This window comes from Oreochromis aureus, linkage group 12 (genome assembly GCF_013358895.1).
Source record: "Oreochromis aureus strain Israel breed Guangdong linkage group 12, ZZ_aureus, whole genome shotgun sequence".
Taxonomy (NCBI): domain Eukaryota; kingdom Metazoa; phylum Chordata; class Actinopteri; order Cichliformes; family Cichlidae; genus Oreochromis; species Oreochromis aureus.
In genome coordinates, this window is record NC_052953.1 from 13,492,088 (window position 1) to 13,513,656 (window position 21,569).

The following is a 21,569-nucleotide window of genomic DNA, read 5'->3' on the forward strand; positions in this document are numbered from 1 at the left end:
AGGAAACACACCGAAAAACTAAGTTAGCCAGACAAGTCATTTTATTGCATTTAAACAGATAGCATACCATTTTGTGTTAGTAGTGTTAACATTTATTTTTTCCACTCGGACAAAATGTAGTGTTTTCATTCAATAAAATCGAAAGCATAAAATAATCTGCTAAATATTACGAATTTTGAAGAATTTCCTGAAATAAAGTACTTTTTTAAATGCACAATACTTTCAGTCGTGTTGTCATGCAGAACACTTAAGTGTTAGTTTCCAAGCCATATGGCAACATAAACGAGGAGTTTACAAGCCACTGTTTTGTTGTGATATTTAAGATAGCATGCATCAACTTCACAAAGACATCCAAGGCCAGCGAGGAAGATGTGTAAAGCAGCAAGTTTACACTGGTGTACAAAGCACAAATCCAAAAATTCTACAGTGTAAACACTCATTAGAAATGAAGATGAACCGCAGAAAACAGCGGAAACTTTAAAGCAATATTGCTCGTCTGCAGCTGCAAGGAAAAGATCTCTAGCCTTACATACACTTTGTCTGGCAAAGCGAATCTCCTATGGTAAGATAGCAATGCAAAGCAGAGTAAGCTTAAAAAAAAAACAGGATCACAATTCTTATTCACTTTATATACAACAAATATATATTTCAAATCTGACTCTGTTTGAATTTTCCTCTCATTAACTAAATAGTAGATGGAATATAATGCCATTTTATATAAAACATTGGGAGATTTTGTATTGCAAGAAAGAAAGGGAAAAACAGAAAATCACACTTATGTACAGTTTGTTGCATTAATAATAAGATTTCCAGGACAATAAAAAGGTGCCAGTCTGTTGATCAAAATCAACATAAATCCTGTAACACACTGTGTAACTTATAATCTTCGAAGCACTGCTTGTTTGAAAAAAAAAGCAAGCTTCAAAGGAACAGAATATGCAGCCATGTTTAAATACTCAGAATTATATCCCCTCTTTACAATAACCTTAAAAGATGATGATCTCCTATACTGAAAGTGGCTGATTCAGTACTGATGCAAGCTGTCGCCTCATAAATCAAAATTCAGAGCAGTTTTCTAAGAGAAAGAAAGGGGGGATACAATTTTCTCAGTAGTCAAAGAGGACCGACTGCCTGCCTGTTATCAGTTCATCTGTGAAGACACAGTTAAAGTTCGTTTACGTCATGATTCATATCACAGTAGGTTTGCTTAAAGCTTGTTGGCTGGAGGCACTGAGAAACAACAGACCACATCTGCCACGCGGGCAAGCCCTGGCCTGACTCTAAAAGAAGAAAAGGAAACAATAAATCTTGCTTATTGTGTCAAATTATACGCTTTCTATGCTCATTTGTATTCAATGAGCATTTCTAGTCATTATCTGTCATTTCTCTCCTTTGGTCCCTTTATCTAACCATAGAATTTAAAAGGTGGCATATATATATTATTATAAAACATTTGTTTAAATGTACTGCAGACCAAAAGACAGTAAACACATAAACACAGCCTACCACACTGATATCACGTTCTTGTGCAGAACTCTCTAAAGAAACCAAAGAAATCTTCGCAATCCACACAGACACACCGAGAAGCCATAGCACTGACTAAAACTGATGAAAAATGACATCTCCTGTACATTAAACTAAAGTGTGAGTGGGATCCAGATACTGAAATACAGTGAACTTCCAGTCAATCCTGAATCACATTAGCATAAGACATTGTTAACAGCAACATTTAGGAGTAATAAGGCAATGTGTGAAATTTGATGGTGCAAATCACTGGAAGCGTTGAATTTTGAAAACTTTGATTACCCATCCAACTAACTCGCATCAGTTAAAAATGTATGAAGAACGTATAATATCAATCATCACCTTGGAGGATAATACAAGTATTAGCCTGACCGTGAAATGTGTTTCGTGGCAAAAAAAAATCAAATAAAAAAATAAAAATAAACTCTACTGGTAATGAAGGCAAAACGGAAGGCAAGAAAACATTACATATTAGTGTGTTTGTTCATTATAATACATCACTTTGTATTCATGTTTTTAGCTTATAACAGTGTATATCTGATGGGTTTATCACCCATATATTTCCAGACCATAATACAAAGCACCACACCCACATCTGTGTAAACTAAAGATGATTTTCATCAATAAGTGCATAGTTCCACTGATATCTCCCTGTTTCAACAGTTATTTGTGAAATCACATGTGAGAGGACTTGAGCTTCAGTCCTGTAGCTGTCTCAAAGCAGGTAAGATTAAACCAGTGGTGGAACACCAGAAGACATGAACAATTAAAACTCTTGCTCCTTTCCTAAAGGTATTTATAAAGTATTTTCAGGTGCCATTATAAAGTTTGAAGCTGTGTTGCATTCAGTTTTTTCTCTGTAGTGTTGTAAAGCTTACATCACCAAAAAAAGTAAGAAAGAAATAAAGAAAGAAAGGTAAGCACACTAAACACAGGAAATGCCATTAGGAAATGCCCATCACACAAAGTCACAGATCAGACACTGGGTCTCCAGGGGGTGCAATATATAGTACGGTAGAAAGAGGTAAGAACAAATCATTTGAGGAGTTTTGCTGCCATGATAGAAATGTTTTGATTTATAAATATACAGATTTATATTCATAATCCAAGGACGAGAAAATAACAAGACACACATTTCTATGTGTTTGGCTTAAACGTCAGAAAATGACTTATTAACTGCTGCTGTCGAAATGCAACAATCATGTAGTGCTACATCAGAAGGGATATTTAGCTAGACTAAGTAGCCTTGCGATACATGACACTGGTAACAGTAATGTTGAAAAAAGTTTCACATTAAACCCCCTGACCTGGCGACTAGTACTGAGAGAGAGATGATCTCATGGTTTTGTTGATGACAGCAGGTTTGTGAGCCAGGATGCTGCTGAAGACGAATGCTGTCGTTTCTCCCCTCTATTCTCCTCTCCATCGGGGAGAAGGAATTGAGTGGAAGCAACAGAGGTAGGGGATCCCAGTGAAGGTGCCAGGCTGCCCATTTCTGCAGCATCCACGGGGGAGTCCAAATGCCAGGAGCCCTGGGGCTTGTAGCCCCCAGAACAGGCAGCCTGTGGCTCTAGGAAAGACTCGGGTGAAGGCAGGCCCATGTCATCACTTGGGGCTCTAGGTTGCATCTGAGGTCGATAGCCTCCTCCTCCATAGCTGACCGACTGATCAAGCTGGGGTTGGTAGCACTCGGTAGAGCCCTGTGGATCCAGCTGGAGGACCAAAGAAGACCCTGAGGTCTGGATCCCTGTGTATGTCACATCGGTGTGAGCTGAACCCATAGACGATAAAGAAGAAGCAGACGAATCTGGGAAACGTGGCCTTATGGGACGCTCATCTACCATTTGGTTATAGTAGCGTAATGACATTGGTTCATCTGTGTCAACTGACTCATCCCCTATTCCCTGCCCTTCATCATCCTCATCTTCCTCAGGAATGGCGACAAGCATTTCTTTAATACAATCATACTCAGGTGTTTCTACAACGCACACCATGCTGTGGGGAGATGGCTTCACGTCCAACGGACCCTGAAAGAGACAAAGAGTCAGTTAGATATTGTTTCACAAGACAACATAAAAAAATAACACATAAAAAACAGGGAATGAGCTTTTGTAATCACAAAGGAAGTACAAGGAAGTTTATAAGGATCATAGTGGATTAAGCTAATACTGTACCTGTGTCCTGGGCCAATCACTGGGAAGCTTGGGCTCTGGAATATCTGGATAGAATGCCTTCTTTACCCTGGTAGGAGCAGAATTTTAATTTTAACATTTAGAACATCAAATGCCTGAATAATAATAAAAAAAAGATGCTCTGCATTGCTGCCTTGAATTATAAAATCATCTCTTGCATACATGCAAACAAGAGAGAAAGAGTAGCAAAAATAGCAGCACAACAGTCTTACCACTTCCTTTTCTTGTAGCAAGTGAAAGTGACGATGGCCAGTAATAAAGTTACAAGCCCCAAAGAAGTCAAGATCTCCAAGATGAGCCAATCAGCTGTCAGGATAGGACAATGAGAGTATTAGAAATGCTACACTGCCAATTTACCTACATCTCAGGACAAATTACACTATCTATCGATACATACATACACACATAAATGCATGCATCATACATTAGAATCTTTAATAATGCTGACAGACTGACATAATAAATAAAACTAGATATTTACGTACCGTAGGGCTCTATTGTTACAGTGGCAGTGGTGCCTGTGTTCTCCCCTGCTGCAGTGTAGGCCTTGACAGTAAATTTGTAGGTCCCCTTAGTGAAATCCTTTGCTGTGTAGCTCATCGTTTCTGGATCAGGCAGATTGGCTGTTCGAAGGGTAATGAACAAGTAAGGGGAGAAAAGAAGAAGAAAAGTATTAACCAGAAGCAAAATGCGCACATTTTGATGAACTGCAAAATCATAATTATTCATGATCTTTGTCCTTTTTAAGGCATCGTACTGTAACAGTTTTATTGGTTAAACAGGAGGAGGATCATAAAATATACCTAGTAGGTCGAACTGGTAACCAGTGCTGTTGTAAATATTGTAGCCCAGGAGGAAGCCTCTTCTGTTCACCAGTGGAATCTCATTCCAGGTAAGAAGAATATCAGCGTTCTGCTGACTGGCTGACAGAGTCAAAGCAACAGAAGGGACTGTGGAAACCACAAAAGGTGGGAAAAGGTTGGAGGGGCATGGCAAGAAGGAGAAAAATTGTCAGCAATTAAAACGCACAGCACCACTGTTTTTGTTTGTTTGCTTGTTTGTTTTTTTAAAGTTAAGCTTTCAGTGTGCAGCGTTATCCCTACCCAGCTCCTGCGCGTATCCCTGCCAGCGCTTCAACAGTTCCCTGGAATCTGAGGAGCAGCTGTACAAGGACAAGTTGTATCTCACACCTGGCTGGAACGTATCTGATGACAGAGAAACAGATTATTGTGTTATGCAACACAATTTAAAATTCGACAGCCCCTTTCAGTAGAGTTATTTGAGGTAACTGAGGTTGTTCGAAAGCTGAAAATCTTATTAATATCTTAAACCTCTTTCTGACGCATACTCTCTCCTGCTAATCAGCATGTGACCTCTCCATATCAGAATGCACGCTCTGACCACTTTTCCATAAACCTCGAGCCAAGCACATTTTACGCAAACATTTTTAGCACAAGAGTGACTACTTGCAGTCACAAGACTGCAACTGCACGGGTGTCCCTCCAACATCTTGAGTTTCCCAGCTCATTAAAATATATCAGTGTTTTGGAGAATGCCTAAACAAACCTTTGCCACGAGATAAATGCTTTCAGTCACAGTACCAGTGACAGGTCAGATTAACAAGTTAACAATTCATTACATAGTTGCAGCTTCAGAATCCATCAGTAACAAAGAATGGGAGTTGTGTACCTAGCACAAGAGCAGTAACTTTAACAAATTATCCTGGAAGAGACACGGAGACAAGATTGATTGCAAGCAAACAACACTTGATGTGTAATTCACTTCAATCAAGTGAGCAATTACAAATTACATACAGTTAGTGTTGGGTCTGTTCCCACAAACCCCGATAGTTCTAGAGACTTATTCATCATGAATGAAAACAAGACAGTCAGCGATCGATCGATTACTTGCGCAAGGGAGGCCTCCTCTGTGTCCAGCACGAAAATGACCCCGATGAGGGCCTCCTCTCGCTGGCTTTTATTGACAAACTTCAAACAATAGTTTACAAAACACCTCCCCTCGCAACCCCCTTTGGTTACAAAGACAAGGCACTGTATGTATGTATATGCAGGTATGTGTGTGTGTGTGTGTGTGTGTGTGTGTGTGTGTGTGTGTGTGTGTGTGTGTGTGTGTGTGAGACCTCCTGCTGACCAAAGGGTCGTAAACGCAGGAAGCTTACATCAAAGGAAGTAGATCTTCCAGATAGGATGTATCTGCAATAAACATTCCAGCCCCTCATCCAGAACCCCGAGAATCTGGGGAGGGGTCTGTGGAATTCCTTTCATCCCACAGTTAAACAATGTAGAAATGGATGGTAAGCATAAAAATGACAAACATTTAACGATTCACTCTAACAGTTAGATTTTAATAATTGCCAGATCCACTAAAGTGTGTACGGATGATTTCCAGTAACCGACGGGATATGGCTAAATGATCAAATTAACTGCCAAAATGTTATTAACTACAGTCTGACTTTATGCATTATTCCACTTGATGAACTGTCAAATCTCACAGACAACACATAATACTGTAGTAATACTGTCAGTAATTTTGCCTCCTACTATCAATGCTGTTGGCTGTTTTGAATGGAGCTATGAGGAACGTTAGTATAAAAATGGCTCATCTCTGAAAACTAGAAGACAGCAATATTATCTATTCCGTGTCTGAAAAGACCTGAAATTACTATACACAGTCAAGAATAATACTAATACAAAGATAAAACAGTTTGTACCAACAATCAAAATACATACAGTGCAGTGCTGAAATCCACTGAAATCAATGTTCTTTTTTTTCACAGGCTGACAGTTGTTGCATACCTGACTCAAGGGAAACATTAGTGGTTCCAGCAGGCAACTTAATCCACTCTACAGGGCAGCCTTGTGAGCAGAAGGCATCAAGCCATTCTACCACATACCCACAGGTGGCATTGGCATTGTTTTCCCAGAACAGGGGAAAACCTTGGTCTGTATAAACTATCCTGGACGCAGCAAGGGGTTCCACACCTGGAAAGATGAAAACAACCTTAGCAATGTAGAAGCCACATCTCTTCACTGTTTCTACACAACAGAGTGCTACTTTAGCGTTTCAACAATGACACCTGTTATACAAGTGAAAGCAGACGTTTAAACATCATAAAGTTCTCCTTAGAAGCTGCTAGCAATGTCACATTAGGTCAAGTGTGCTATTGAAATATAAGATAAACATCTCACACACACTCTCCCTCCACTTTCACATACTTGTCAAATGTACTCTTGCAGGTGAAGAAGATCCCGCATCATTCCTTGCAGTGACATTTGCTACGATGCTGCTGTTATTGCTGAAGAAAGCGATTTCTGTGAGGTTGACTGGCATAGACCAAGTATTCGGTGGCAAGGTTACAGTCGGCGCAAGTGCTCGATTTTCTTCAGGGCTCCAAAGGAAAACTTCATATTGTGTCAGTTTACCGTGGCTCTGTCTTCGTGTTAGAGGCTAAAGGAGATCAGGAAAGAAATTACATTAAATCGCTTTCTACTTTTTGGGGTACATTTCGTGGTACGTTACACAGTGACCTGTATCAAAGTGGTAAAACGAAACAGGATAAAGAATGAAGACGGAAGATGCACATGTTACTTGTCTGTGCATTATAGCTGTAGTCAACATGATGAATCTGTGCTCTCCACACTTATACATACATAAAGCAAATTGTCTAAAATGACCATGTAAATCTAAAACAGCTCAAGTCAAAGATGAAAAAAAAACCACATTACCTTCCAAACAACCGTCCCAGTGTTATCTGTGTTCAACCATATCCAAGCATCTGGGGTATCAGGAACTGAGAAAAGTCAAAAACATACAAACGTTTTGTTACATTTCAGAGACTCTAGTCCTATAGTAATAAGGACTTCAAATTTCCAGTATTTAGCAACAAATTTACTTCCTAGATTTCATTAAAGTTGAATTAATTCAGGCAGACACCCAACAATTAATCACTAAAAAATTACTGATTGATAAAATTAGGAAATAATAACTGCTTGCAGCCCTAATTCTGCCAAAATAAGCAATACCACAAATAAATAATTTACCATAGGTTTTGGTTTTGAAGGAAAACAGTTCGCTCCATTTTCCCCACTTCCAGAAATTCTGCTGGACACCGCAGCGGACTTTAACACTGTAGCGCTCATCAGGATACAGGTCCGACAGAAACACAGACCTCAGACCCACACCAGAGAAAACACGCTGGAAACAGACATTCGATTTTATAAGCACAAATGAGAGAACATCCTACATGACCTCGCATTTGTTGAGGGCAATGTGGTAGGAAGCAGTTCCAGAAGAATCAAAGTGATGATGTCTGACATATTGCACAACATACACAAGCGCAGACTTCTCACCTTTATTAGTTTTTCGTCCTCTGTTGCGGTGACCTCAACCTGGCAGTCAAGTGCCAAGGAGGAATAACTGTCGTACTTCCAATGCCACGACAAAGAGGCATTCCAGGCATCGGCAACGACCCTCAGCTGAACTGGCGCCACTGGACACACTGAGGAGGAAGAGTGATTCGACAACATCAGAAAAGAAAAAAAAATATTTTATATATTTTTGATTTCTATATTTCTTTTTTACCAGGAGAGTATGTGCAGTGATGGTGAGAAGCTAAGGTTGAGCCACCTACCTCTGTGACTGAGTTCAGCAGTGTCCGTGAGGCTGTACTGACCGAGAAGGTTCTTAGCTACCAGTGTCCAGTTACCCTCCCATGTGTCTAAAGTACAGTTTAGTTCTTTCTGTCCCACATCTTGGTTGACCTCAGTGCAGTCCCTAAAAACAAACAAACAAAAAAGGCACAAAAAATTAGATTTGCTGTAAGTATAGCAATTCACAATAAAATGTAATCACTTCAAATTGTCTTTCTAACATATAAAAACGGCACAGGGTGAAAAACATTTTGGCCACCGTTCAAGCTATTCCCATAAAAGGCTTGGAAGTGTGCCAATCTGCTATCAAATGGACACACAGAGGCAAGTGGTCTCTTTGCCTAAGTGTTTTATATTTCTCGTCTTCCTCTCTCGGCTAGTTTTTTTTTCCATACAAAAAAAAAAAAGGATTTTTAGAGAAAGGCAGAGGAACTGTCATAAATAATATAAACACATTGTTCAAATACAAACTAACTCTGACCCGATGATGGCTAAAAGCTAAGTCTTGGACATAAAAGCTGAAAGGGCTTCCACATCTAACTTTGTAAAACAATCTTCTGTTTTCTTTCCATCCTGGGTTCATAGCATTTTTATCTGGAAGAAAACTGCTGGCATGGTACTGCGGAGAGCATCATCGCAGCTCTTCACTGAAAAAGTTCTGCCTATAATCATGCAGGTAATGCTAGTTGATTAGCAGCACACGTGTACATTTTATATATGTTATTCTTGCCTGAGGAGAGAGGTTTAAGGCACTGCACTGCAGTTGGACCCTTTTGCTTCTGTGACCTACTAGACAAATCATTTTTTCAAGACTGGCGCAGCTTTTGTGCTGACACTGGATAAAAAGCTTCAGGTGGCAATGTAGCTGATGTGAAGGACAAGACAAGAAACATCCAACATGCGGTTTGGAAACGTTTGGACGGATGTAGGATTGTTTGAAAAATACAGGTAACGGTTCCCTGTATTGTCCATGTATTCTAGAACCTGCAGATGTTTTCTGTGAATGGGTGATTGTACAGGTCTACTATTCCCTTTTTGTGAGTGAGATCTGTACCTGTTGTTCACAAAGTAGCGAGTTCCTCGCTGAATGCCATACAAGTGAGTGTCTCGTCCTTTCCCCCACTGGCACACAGCTGATCTTAAGTCATAAGTCTCACATTTAAAATCAGTGGGCAGTGGTGGATCTGGGGATGTGGACAAAAAAACAAAAATCTCAGTCACATTTTTAGAGTCATAAATATTAAAAGATATAAAGGAATGCATTTTTCTGCCATGCCCAAAACATTAACCCAGATTAGATCTAAAAATATTTCTAACGTGTTTATCTTACATCCAACAAACACAACTGCTCCATACAGTTTTCCCTTGTCTTCTGGCAAACAAAGCATGTTGCTTCCTGAGGGGCGAGAGGCCACCAGATTAGACACTGTAGTGGAATAGGTCCGCCTGCTCAGTCGTGTCACGATCGTGGCATTCCCATCGTATACTATCTTATCAAAGAACATCCTTTCATCCATAATGCAACAGAAGGTGATGTTGGCCCCCACAGGTAAAACTTTGTCCTGGGGAAATGCCTTAACTCTCTGCTCACTGTTGGGGTGATCATGTCCTGAAATAGAAAACGGATCGAGAGAGAATAAAAAAATGAGTGAGGAGAGTAGTAAGGTGTAAAAAGACACGGATATGCACAAGGCAAATATTTTAGGAGGTATATATTTTGACCTTTTAAAACCGGTCGGAGCGGGCACGCTCCGTTTTGCGTAACTGTTTTTAAATCCCTGTACAACCGGAACCACGTAAGCTAGCACAATAATTTTTTTTGCACACGAAACCGGAGGAGTTGTATTTACATCTTATGCCATCAGCTTGTCCTAGGTCACGGTTTCCTTCCACATATGGCTTTGCAAAAACAGCATAAAAAGCACTTGCAGCAACAAAAACATAATATTCCAGAAAAACGCTCTGCCAATCCGATCAGCTGTTCATAACACTTCCTACGTTGGAATAGATGTCAGCGCAAACTATTGCATGTCCACCATTACCTGTCCGAAAACCAGAAGTGACGTCATTTTCACGGAAAATGTAGTTTTTTACCTTCGGGGCCTTATAAGCCTGTACTGGTGTTTTTAAAAGTCATGTTTGACTTCATGCTTTTCTGAATAGTTTCTGGGTTGCTTAGAACTCAAAATAAATTTCCTGTCATTAGAAACTATTTTGTGCAACTTTTTTGTTTTTACAGTTTTGAGGGACAAACCTCTTAAATTTCTCTAACTAGAAATATATGTTAAAAAAAAAAAAAAAAAAAAAAACGATTTTCATTTTTTGTAGTTTATTGCACTTTGTTGCAATTTATGTAGTTATTATAGACTTAATGCATACATATTGTTAAAATTTGGGCTATAACAGTTATATTGATGCATAGCAACTTGAAATGCTCCCAAAAATGCCACTACAGCATGTAAAAATATAAAGATAACTCTGGCGGACTTGGTTCTATGGTAGGTCTTAAAGGGTTAAAAGAATGAGGCCTTAATGAGAACATGTCAACAGGATACTAACTGGCTACTTAGGTTTTAACTAATTACTGATGGTCTATAATATACATGGGTGCCACTGACCTTGAAGTGTCTCAGTCTGACTCCATTCACTTGTATACTGCCCAGCTCTTGAGCGGATTTTGACTGACAGGGAGGTACACTCCAGAGGGTTAACCGAAGTCCACGTCCACTGGTGCAGACCACTCACCTTATTCACTGTCGGAGAGACTGTCTCCTACAGAACATACACAGAATACACAGTTAAAACAAGTAACTGGTGAAATATTGCAACCGTCATAGAGAAGAAAGCAACTACTTAGTGCACACAAAACCTAAAGTTTACGTAAAATCAAAGAAATCATTACAGGAAAATATGCAGCACAAGATAATGATTTCCTTTTCAAAAAATATACTATATGAATGCCAAAGATGATTTTCAAAACAGTGTTACCAGTACAGCAAATCTTCCTACACTCATAATGTACTACAATTGCTTTAAAATGCCATAACAAAACAAGTTCATAGAAAATGAAGTGCTCTTACATAGAAGACAGTTTCATTGAATTCAGTTCTTAGAATGATGAGGTCAAAGGTCGTTGCGCCTCCTCCCAACCAGGATATGGAGAGTTCCTGTGTGCCCCAGTTAGGAGACAGCGTCACCTGCTGAGGTACTGTAAGGCCTGGAAAAAAAAAAAATCACATCAGGGTTTAGTGATTATAGGACACGCAGTTTAACTCTAAATTGCTTCTTAGAATTAAAGAAACCTTCAACGTTAGATGAATTCAGCAGAGCAGAGTAACTGATTTATTAAAGTTAAGGTTTCCTTCATGTGTTTCAGTTCTTACCAGTATCTGCATGAGTGTGTGAAGTCGAAAACCACAGGACAATCCACAGGAGCCAGACAAAGCCACTGCTAATAAGCTTTAAAGTGGGAGTGAGACTTAAGTGAGCCATTTTTATCTACCGGCCAAGCGTCTGCTTACAGATCCTGATGAAGTGATGGTCCTCTTCACTACACTACCGTGTTAAAACATCCTGAGAGGCAAAACCTAGACAGAGGAAGGCCTGTGGAAAAACCCAGAAGGACAGAGTTCAAAACAACGATAAATGTATCATGTATCATGTTAAAACATAGATATTATTAAAAAAAGAAAATAACAGCCTGGCTGTAAAAAAAAATTAATGCTAATGACCGGGAGTTACTTGGGGACACTGTGAAGCTGTCCAGGTTGAAGTCATGTAAACATAATGTTTTTTCCATGAAAATATTCTGGCACGCACAGTGTTTTTAAGAAATGTGCTTTAGGTTTGTTTCTGTCGCTGCTGGGTTCACTGGGGACCAATGTGTTGAACTGACTTCAATTTTTGGAATTCCTCACTGCAAGCTGCCATTCTTATGTTACTTCTTGCCAAAGCCAGATGTACAACTGCCAAGAAAAGTCAACTCTAAGAAGAAAAAAAACCCCAAAACTTCACTGTGGCAGCTGTTGAAGCACACACATTACACACACTGGTTATGAAAATCCTCCTGTTCCTGGTATTCGGGTTATCCTGTACTTGTCCTCCTCTTAAAGACCCTAGTTTTTTGAATTTTTCTAAGCTGTTTTGGAGGGTTTTGAATTTAACACTGCTCATATCAACCGGACTTATGAACAATCAGAAAGATACAGGCAAACTGGATACAAAGACAACTGTGGGACCAGCATCGGAGGTTCTTTTGGCTGACGGATGTATCTGCATATTTGATTTGGCACAGACTTTATGCCTGACGCCCTTCCTGACACAACCCTCCCACTTATCTAGGCTTGGAACCGGCACTACCAGTACACTAGCTTTGGACGCCCCAAGGCTGACTCTGTGTCTCCTCCCGGTTTCGAAATGAGGATCTTTTGCACGCGTTATCCACAGCACCATACAGCCCCACAGCTGTGGGTCAGACAAGACAAGAACATGTATGCCATGCAGCTGGAACTTTTATTTAACAGGTGCTCTACATATAATCTTGCATTGCTTGACCCTACAGATTCAAGCCATTGACTAAAATCATTGTGCAATATAAAAGATTGATGTAGCTATGGCAGCATTACCAGTTAGTCCTGTCTTGAGGCTTTGAGCTGAGCTTTGTGGGCATTATGACTGAGCCACTGTGGGCCAATGTGTGCTCACACAAAGTGGGTTATGAATCAGAAAGCAGGTCCACCCTTAAGTACGCCCTGCTTTATCCCCTTTTTTATTCTAACAATTTAATAAATGATCTTTAGGTTGTATTTAATAAAACTTTAAACTACGGGCTGAGACTGTAAAACCACTGGGGAGGTATTTACTGAGATCATGGAAAAAAATGAGCCAAAAGGTCATTTTTCCATTCATCTCTATACAAACAGACAGACCTCCAACCTATGTCCAGCTTTTATAGATAGACGAGCACATTTAACTATTCCTACCAGGACTTGGGTATACACAGCTAAAGACACATTTAATTGAAAGTAATGTAAGCTGAGTAGACACACTCGCATGTAAAGGCAGCTGGCAGCAGTCTAGATCGAGCTGAAGATAACTTGTACAACCACGCAGAGCTACGTTTTCCAGGGAAATATCAACCCAACCATTTATTTTCACTAAATGGAATGTCAGAGTGTATTAAATTCTAATGTCAACAAAACTCCTTCCACAGGTACTGCCAGTCAAAAATCTGTACCACCTCGCCCTGCTCACCGTCTGTTTGGCTGCTCTCTAAAACCACACAAATCGTTCACAGCTGTTATGGTAAACCACAGCTGCACTCAAATACTCTGTAACTTTTTGGGATTTTGAATTCTACTATTAGATTTTTTTTTTTAAACTGTGTAATACATTACATTTCAGTTTGACCCCTGACCTCCCTGTAACTCACAGGATTTCACTTTTGCCAACTTAGCAGCTTTGTTAACAGATCTGGTAAGCGTTCCTAGTCCCTATTGAAAAATCGACAGCAGTGCTGTCATCAAGAGTGATGTTCACATCCCCATTGTACTCTACCAGGCTCAGAGCAGACACAGGCCTGCGCTGCAGAGTAAGACACATTCTGCTGCTTCTAAATTTGTCTTTGAGTAATGATTTTCTTTTTCTCAGCTAATCAGACATGAATCTTTCCACCCACTGACCAAAGCCTTTTGTAGTTTGCTATCAAATATCCAAGTACATAAATTGGTATTCTAGATAGCTCTACAGCAAACAGCTTATTCCTTCTGTTAGATAAAACTGCCGGCTTGTCTGGCAGAAGCAGCTTAGAAAGAATGAGACAGGCAATTATCATTTAACAACATGTGAGAACAAAAATATTTTTTGCACCCCTTTAAAAATATGATTAAATACATAAAAAACTTGCAAATATAAACTTTAACCTATTAATGTGAATCCAAGCGGCCCGAAAGCCGATACAAAGTCGTTCAGAGTAGCATACTGAAAAAACGTTTAATGGCAAAAACATCCAGAGTCGTTACTCATGTATGATGTACATTGGGTGCCTGTTATTCTTGTTAAAGTTAGATAATTTAACACAAAATGTGTCATAGTGCACAGGGATGGAATAATCGAGTCTTAACCCCGATGAACCTGCATGTGCATGCTTGTGTACGCATATAAATCTCTGTTCTTGTGTGTTGAACCATCACTGACATTCGCAGTTCATCTGGTTTCCCTCGAGACAGGCTGGAGCAGGCCTCAAACGTCTCTCTAGCTTGACAAAAATAAGCCTCTGAAAAACAACCAAGCCCTCTGCAACATGTTCCAAATAGATGAGCAAACAATTCCTGCCAAAACCTTAAGCCTCGTTGTGAAATAAGTGATCCTATCAGCACTCCATAGTGACATTGAGTATGACCGTGCAGCATCATGCTGATATATTTTTAGATAGCTGTTTCATTAATTCATGACGTGGCCCACTGCAAACTTTATAAATACAACAAGTCGTTGTTGTACAAGAGCTACTGGATTTCATAACTCTTTTGTGTCAGAGACAGATTCTATATAAGATAAGAAAAAGATTCTATTTATCCTGATAGAGTAAATAAATTAGAACACATTTATAATCTGCTTCAAATCTTGAAAGAATTGCATTTGTTTCTTAACACTACAGTTCTTTTGTTAAAGCAGTACGCTATGGGAGTCGTTAACTGAAACATCAATCTACACAGTAGACCAGCAGCCAGTGAATTTTAAACATCAATTTTTTTCTTTTGACTCCTAAAGCAGTTACAGATATCTTCCTGTTTGTTTGTTTATTGTAATGGCTGTTATTTAGACATGACACGTACATGAAAAATCCTCGCGGTCATCAATCTAGCTCTTTCTGCATGCATAGCAATTGCATTTTCCTTTCTAAGCAGCTGCTCCTTCTGCAATCAGAAAGTACACTAAACCCAGCAGTACTAATGTGATTTATTGAATGTGACTTTCTGCAGAGCTGGCTATAGCAGTTTAAAAATCTTCTGTTTTGTTCCTGCCATTAATGTAGGCTTCACATGAAATTCAGAGGAACTGCTCAATATAAATACAGCTGAATGGAGTCAGTCTATTACACATTTTTGTGCTCGCACCAAAACAACAGTTTTATTCCAAGTCTTGTGGTTTCCCACATGAGAGGACCTTCTACTTTCTTAAGAGGACTATTTCTCCAAATTTTCACACCACATTGAAATGTTTTACAAGCCCTAACACAATTCTTTGAGCCTCAGGGTGCAAGACAAAAAAACAACAATTTCTTTTTTAAACAGGCTGCACTGATGGGAAGTGGGGGAATGGGGGATGGGGGGGGGGGGGATCTGTACATTCTGGGAAATCTCATCCAAGAAACTGATAGCTAAAAATGCACATCAGCACACAAATCAATACCTCTCTGCTGAGCTCTGGCTCTTGTCTTTGGAGCAGTAATGAATGTGACCACAAACAACAAAAACCACAAGGATGTTGTTACTTAAAAACTAAGCCTAAACCTCATCTGTATGCCTGCAGTAGCCCTATTTTAGGAAAGCGCAGACTCACCTCAAAGACAACACCATGACTTCAAGCTTGCCACCTCTTTCCACACCATAGTCTGCTACCAGCTATATATGCAGCTGTGTAAAGAGGCTCTGAGAAAGCCATGAAAATTGTCCAGGTATACTCCCACACAAAATACCACGGGCAGGACTGACTGTGAAATGAAGCTACCATTTCTAAGAATCCAAAGTACAGGAGAGATGTACTCCAGTTACTGGTACTTTAGGGATTGCGCCATAAACACAGTTACTGGCATATCCGTGGCAAGTATCAGTACATCTATGTATACATGAGAGCCCATCTGGGAATTTACATGTGTTGTCTGACAAGCTGTAGATTGTAACTGATCCGGGATCATAGTAAATGACAAATGTTTGTCCACAGAGACCTATTAAAACTTGGTGATTACTAACTGATACTACTAACTGTAGTGGCCTTGAGAGGTCAAAAGCACTGCAACGTACCAAAACACACAAAAAAAGAAAAGTGCTGCAAAAGCATGCAAAACAGAACTGAATAAAACACAACAGACAGAGAAAAAACATAGAAAAGCTCACAAAACACCTCACAAAACACAAAGGAAGTGTTTTTGGGGAGATAAGCTAACAGTCATAGCGAACATGGATCTACAGTATTATATGAATCATGCAATTAAAACACAAATGAACTTGCATCATTTTTCCCAAGTTCATTTGTGTGAACTTCCAACAGAAGTATCTTTTGAACAGTCTAAAAGATACTTCTGCTAATTCTGCTAATTTCCATTTTTGTTGTGTATTTTGCAGCATTTTTCTATTTGCTGGTGTTTTCCTAAGTTGCAGTGTGTTTGATCTTTCAGGGCCACCATAACTGACTCTTTCAACTCTAGCATCAAACTAAAACACAAAAATACAAAAACAAAAACAAAAACAAGAACTGAGAAAAGTATGAAGAAAAACTTTGTTATGTGATTGTTATTGATGCTACAATCAAGGCCAGAAGACAAAATAAAACTGAAAAACAAAAGACAGAGATAGAATTACATGTGCTTGGACAGAAAAAACACCTCAAAATATTACAAAAATCTTATCGTCTATATTCGTAAACATTACACTGAATTACACTTTAATCTGCCTCAGGCGATGGGAGATCCTTTGTGGTTGTGTGATTTCTGCCCTTGTCCGTTTGCACAAAAGCACCTTACAAATACAGACTGGAATGAGGCAATGAGGCCCTGTGACTGATAGTATTATCTTTAGCCAAATGTGGAGGCAATCTTTGCGTCTGTTCCAGCCTACGCTCAGCAGAGCTGTCATTACTTTTTAATACAGCGGGACCAAAGAAATGAACATGCAGTGAAACACAAGCCATTGTATTTGAGCCTGCGCCTCTATCCACACCACCACACTGTGCAGCTGTGTAAAGCCACGTTTAGGGAAAAGCCATGGAAAATATCCAAGTGTACTTCCATACACCATGCAGGACTGGCTGTTGATGTGATGCAACTATTTCTCCAACATGTCGTACATCAAATTGTTAAAATGTTAGTTCATATCCAAACACCCATTTCCCGTTTCTAGTGCTTCAGGGATTTCACAAGTCACAAATAATACAAACAGTTACAGGCAGACGCAAAGTTGGATGCTTGTTTTCTCCCAAGGTTTTGTTTGTATGTGTCCTGGCCAGTGCACTTGTCCTTTGCCCAGGGCAGTTATTAATTAAACCTTTTTTTTATTTTATATGACACAAAGTAAGAATAAGATTATTATAGTTACAAGTTTCCAGATTCCAACAATATTTTTCCCCACACCAACAGAACATGAGAAATGCTTTTCACAGTAAGAGTAACAGTTATTAATCTATCTCCTGTAAATGTAACAAAAGACATCCTGGCGTTTAAAGACATATAAAGGGATCGTTGTTCCCACTAGAACTGAGACCAGGACGAAAATAAAAATGAATGAGAGCCAAAGCCGAAATTACACCAAACCACCACTGCTTTAAGCTAAAAAGGAACTACTCAAGCAAAACATTACAAAAAGCTTAGAAAAATACCACACCTACCTAAATAGATGTAACTTTGTTTGATAAACCTTTTATATGCTGTAATGTTTTGTCAACAAGCATTTTGCCCCAGGTAGCGGACTATATTGCATGAGCTTATCATTTTTATGTCTGCTCATATGTTCATACATCTGCATACTATTTGAACAAAAGGCAATCAAAACCTTTGATAAGATTTTCCTTTGCCAAATCCAGGGAAACAGTTGTCTGCCTGTTCTCAGCCTACGCTCAGAAAAGCTGCCATTACTCTGTCATACAGTGACCACTGTGACCAAAGAAGTAAGCACTGAGTGGCTCTATGTAACTGAGGTGACATTTTGAAACACGAGCTAAAGCTTCAGCTACTTATGTCCGACCTTTAAATGGGAAGAGGGGAAGACCGGATGCTTGTTAAGAGTATAAGTGAAAAACAGGGAAAGTTACCAAATGAGTGTCCGTGTGAAATGTCGGTGCTCTGACCTCAGTGGAAAGAAGACATTGAGTCCTCTGTGTGTGTGTGTGTGTGTGTGTGTGTGTGTGTGTGTGTGTGTAGCTTTTGGATGTCAACCAAAAGGCATTTCCTTCCTTCCTTCCCTAGTCCCTGTAGTTCTTTATGGATGAAAATGCTAATCTATAAAAAAACAACTGGAAGTGAGTACAGCTCACTTCATATAATTTGTTTTTACATTTTTGCTTCCTAGCTTCTGACTTAAGCTAAATAAACAGACACGGACTACAGTTTAAATCAAACAAGCCAAAAAGAGAACTATGCAAACTAGCAGTAGGCTAGCCTCTAGCTGAAACACAACCAAGTGACCATTTGCAAAGCAAACATACCAACAGGGGACCTATTGTCCTCCCAGTTAGGAGTAGGTAAAACATATTTTTCCAGATTGTTATGGTGTCTGCTGCTCGTGTGTCTCATGTTGAGTCATAAAACTACTAGACCATATGTTGCAATAATGTATCTATTTTTATTAAATCACTCAAAATTTAATAAAAGTAAGGTATGAAGAGGATACAGCAGATAACTCTCATTACTACCACTAAAAGATCAAGAAGTTAAAAATAACAGGGTGACAGCTTTCTGGTAGGTTTGAACTAATAGATAGAAATAAAAAAATGTAACAAGGGATCATTTGCCTCACTTGTCATGTGCAGATACTTTCACACTTAAGAAGGATTGCCTGCTGATTCACTGGCACCTTAACTGTGCACTGCCTGTATCCCTGATTTTTGGTGTCACAAATGGTATGAAGTGTTGCCTGTAATATTAAGCAGCTACTGGGTATGGTATGATAGGGTATGATAAAATACCCACCCAGGGTTTTGTAAGAACATGCTGTATGTTCACAGATAGGGGATCTCTTTACCCGTCTGTGCATATTTTTTATCTGTTCACAGTTTAGTTTCAAAATGAACATGGACGTGTTTTATACTAAGAGACACAAGATAGAGGCGGCAAACACCCAATCTATACTGCAACACACTGACTACCTGATTAAAAAACTGACCTCTCAATGTGTAAACCATAATCCCATAATTACAAAGTACACATTATCACCATACACAGTTCAAACTTGTGGGTCCCAAATACACAGCCAAAAAAATCAAAAGGTGTAAACGTCATCCATTTATTCGTTTTTAAATTATTACGTGAATTTGTGGCTGATTCAGTTTAACAGACCAGCCCAACTGCACCATCACAGGACGGACAGTTTGCATCATTAGCATTAGCAAGTGAGAAGCATTGGGAATACCATTACAGCAAACGCACACACTGTAATTATATGTAACTACACGGTAACTAAATGTGAAATGTTTTTCATTTTCCCTTGACTTCTTAACAATAGTTTTAATGTAGATAACAGAGGATAAAGTCACCCGACAGTCATTGTAAAGTCACTTAGAAGCCACCCACCACACACACGCAGACAGGCCACCGATATTTGGAAAACACTGCTAGCTGGAGTAGCTGCCCTAAACGAACTATCGCTAGCAGGACGTCCGAACACAAATAACACCGAAATTACCTCTGATGTGACGAGAACTGGTTTTCGCTGATGTTTCGGATATATATTCAATTAATCCTGCTCCTGAATGACGTGATAAATAATTAAAGAGCCACGATATCTTCTCGATCCTGCCCCTGTCCCTGCCGTGCTGTTGGACCGTGCCCAGTGACTCCAGAGTGGGTTGGGATTACTGGAATATAGCGAACCGCGAGTAGACAGGGACAGACGTCTGGACTAGCCAATAGGATTCCTGTAACCTGCTGTTCACACAGGGAGAGGGCGTTGTCGTGCCGCGTTCAGGACACGCAGGAATAACGTGATAAACCTGAGATCCAAAACAATTACTCTATGGATAGTATAAAAGATACCAAAAATAATTTTAAAAAAAATCAGCCTCGATGTTTAGATGTGATGTTATGTGAAATCCCTGTTTTTTCCACTGACAGCAAATTGAATTGATTTATTGTTTATTTTTTTCACTTTGTCCGTGAGTCATGTGGTTCCAAAGACATCCATATAACAGTTTTGAAACATTTTTTTAAACTGATGAAAATGTTTTTGTTCTTAGTTTTTAATACAAAATCAAAAGTCCAACCCTATAATTTGCTGTGGTATTCCTAAGCTAATTACAATATCATTCACCATTAGCATTATGATAATAATATTGTGTGTTAGGTTTTGTAAGTAAGCTTGTATTTAATTTGTTGTTTGTGTGTGTGTGTGTGGGGGGAGTTGTTTCATGTTTTTTAAGAAAAAAAAATGAAGAATAGAGAGAAAAAGCATATAAAACCAGATTAAATACAAGAAATATAACCCCCAAAAGCAAAAACTGAGGGGTTTTTTTAAGCGTACATTTTTTAAGCATTTCTGTTTATTTATCTACAAATTTCAGTCATTTGAAATAATAGGGTAAATGTTGTATTAAAACATTCTTCCACTTATTGTTTCATTCTTGTTGCCTTACTTATCTGTTAGATTAGACCAGAGCTTAGTCCAAATAGACTGATTGAATATAGTTTAGAAAAAGGAGACCTTTAGAGCTGCGAGGTAAAATAATTCACACTGGATGTCAGGAAAAGGTATGAGTTATGGAGCAACTCTCCATATCCTGTTTGGGAGGAACAGCCACAACCTTCGATCACGTCATTCTAAATGGCCTGTATTTGTATAGCGCTTTACTTAGTCCCTAAGGACCCCAAAGCGCTTTACACTACATTCAGTCATTCACCCATTCACACACACTGGTGATGGCAAGCTACATTGCAGCCACAGCTGGCCTGGGGCACTGACAGAGGCGAGGCTGCCGGACACTGGCGCCACCGGGCCCTTTGACCACCACCAGTAGGCAACGAGTGAAGTGTCTTGCCCAAGGACACAACGACCAGTCTCGGAAACCTTCCAATTACAAGACCAACTGCCATCTCTGGGTATCCTGATGGGAATCCTTTCAGGGATAGTGATGGTAGCATCGGCACGCTTCTCAGCACCAGAGACTGGTTAAAAATGAGGAAGCCAGACGCAATCCTTAAAGAAAGTCTTTCCTCCAGAAAACAAATGACCTTTGAATTTTGTGATTGTTAAACTTGACA

The 21,569-nt window shown here is 39.4% G+C and overlaps 1 protein-coding gene across 1 annotated transcript; it reads right to left on the minus strand.

Moving 5' to 3' along the window:
- Positions 1-19: 19 nt before the first annotated feature.
- lifra (LIF receptor subunit alpha a) lies at positions 20-20,149 on the minus strand. Its single transcript, XM_031750176.2, has 18 exons — positions 19,999-20,149; positions 11,770-11,989; positions 11,467-11,603; positions 11,005-11,158; positions 9,717-9,995; positions 9,441-9,570; positions 8,368-8,510; positions 8,087-8,235; positions 7,778-7,931; positions 7,463-7,527; positions 6,953-7,184; positions 6,533-6,718; positions 4,820-4,921; positions 4,520-4,666; positions 4,202-4,339; positions 3,929-4,022; positions 3,699-3,765; positions 20-3,551 (listed from the first exon to the last, which is right to left on the minus strand). Exons 2-18 carry the CDS (start codon positions 11,876-11,878, stop codon positions 2,862-2,864), a joined length of 2,976 nt encoding a protein of 991 aa, XP_031606036.1. The 5' UTR covers positions 11,879-11,989; positions 19,999-20,149; the 3' UTR covers positions 20-2,861.
- Positions 20,150-21,569: the final 1,420 nt, after the last annotated feature.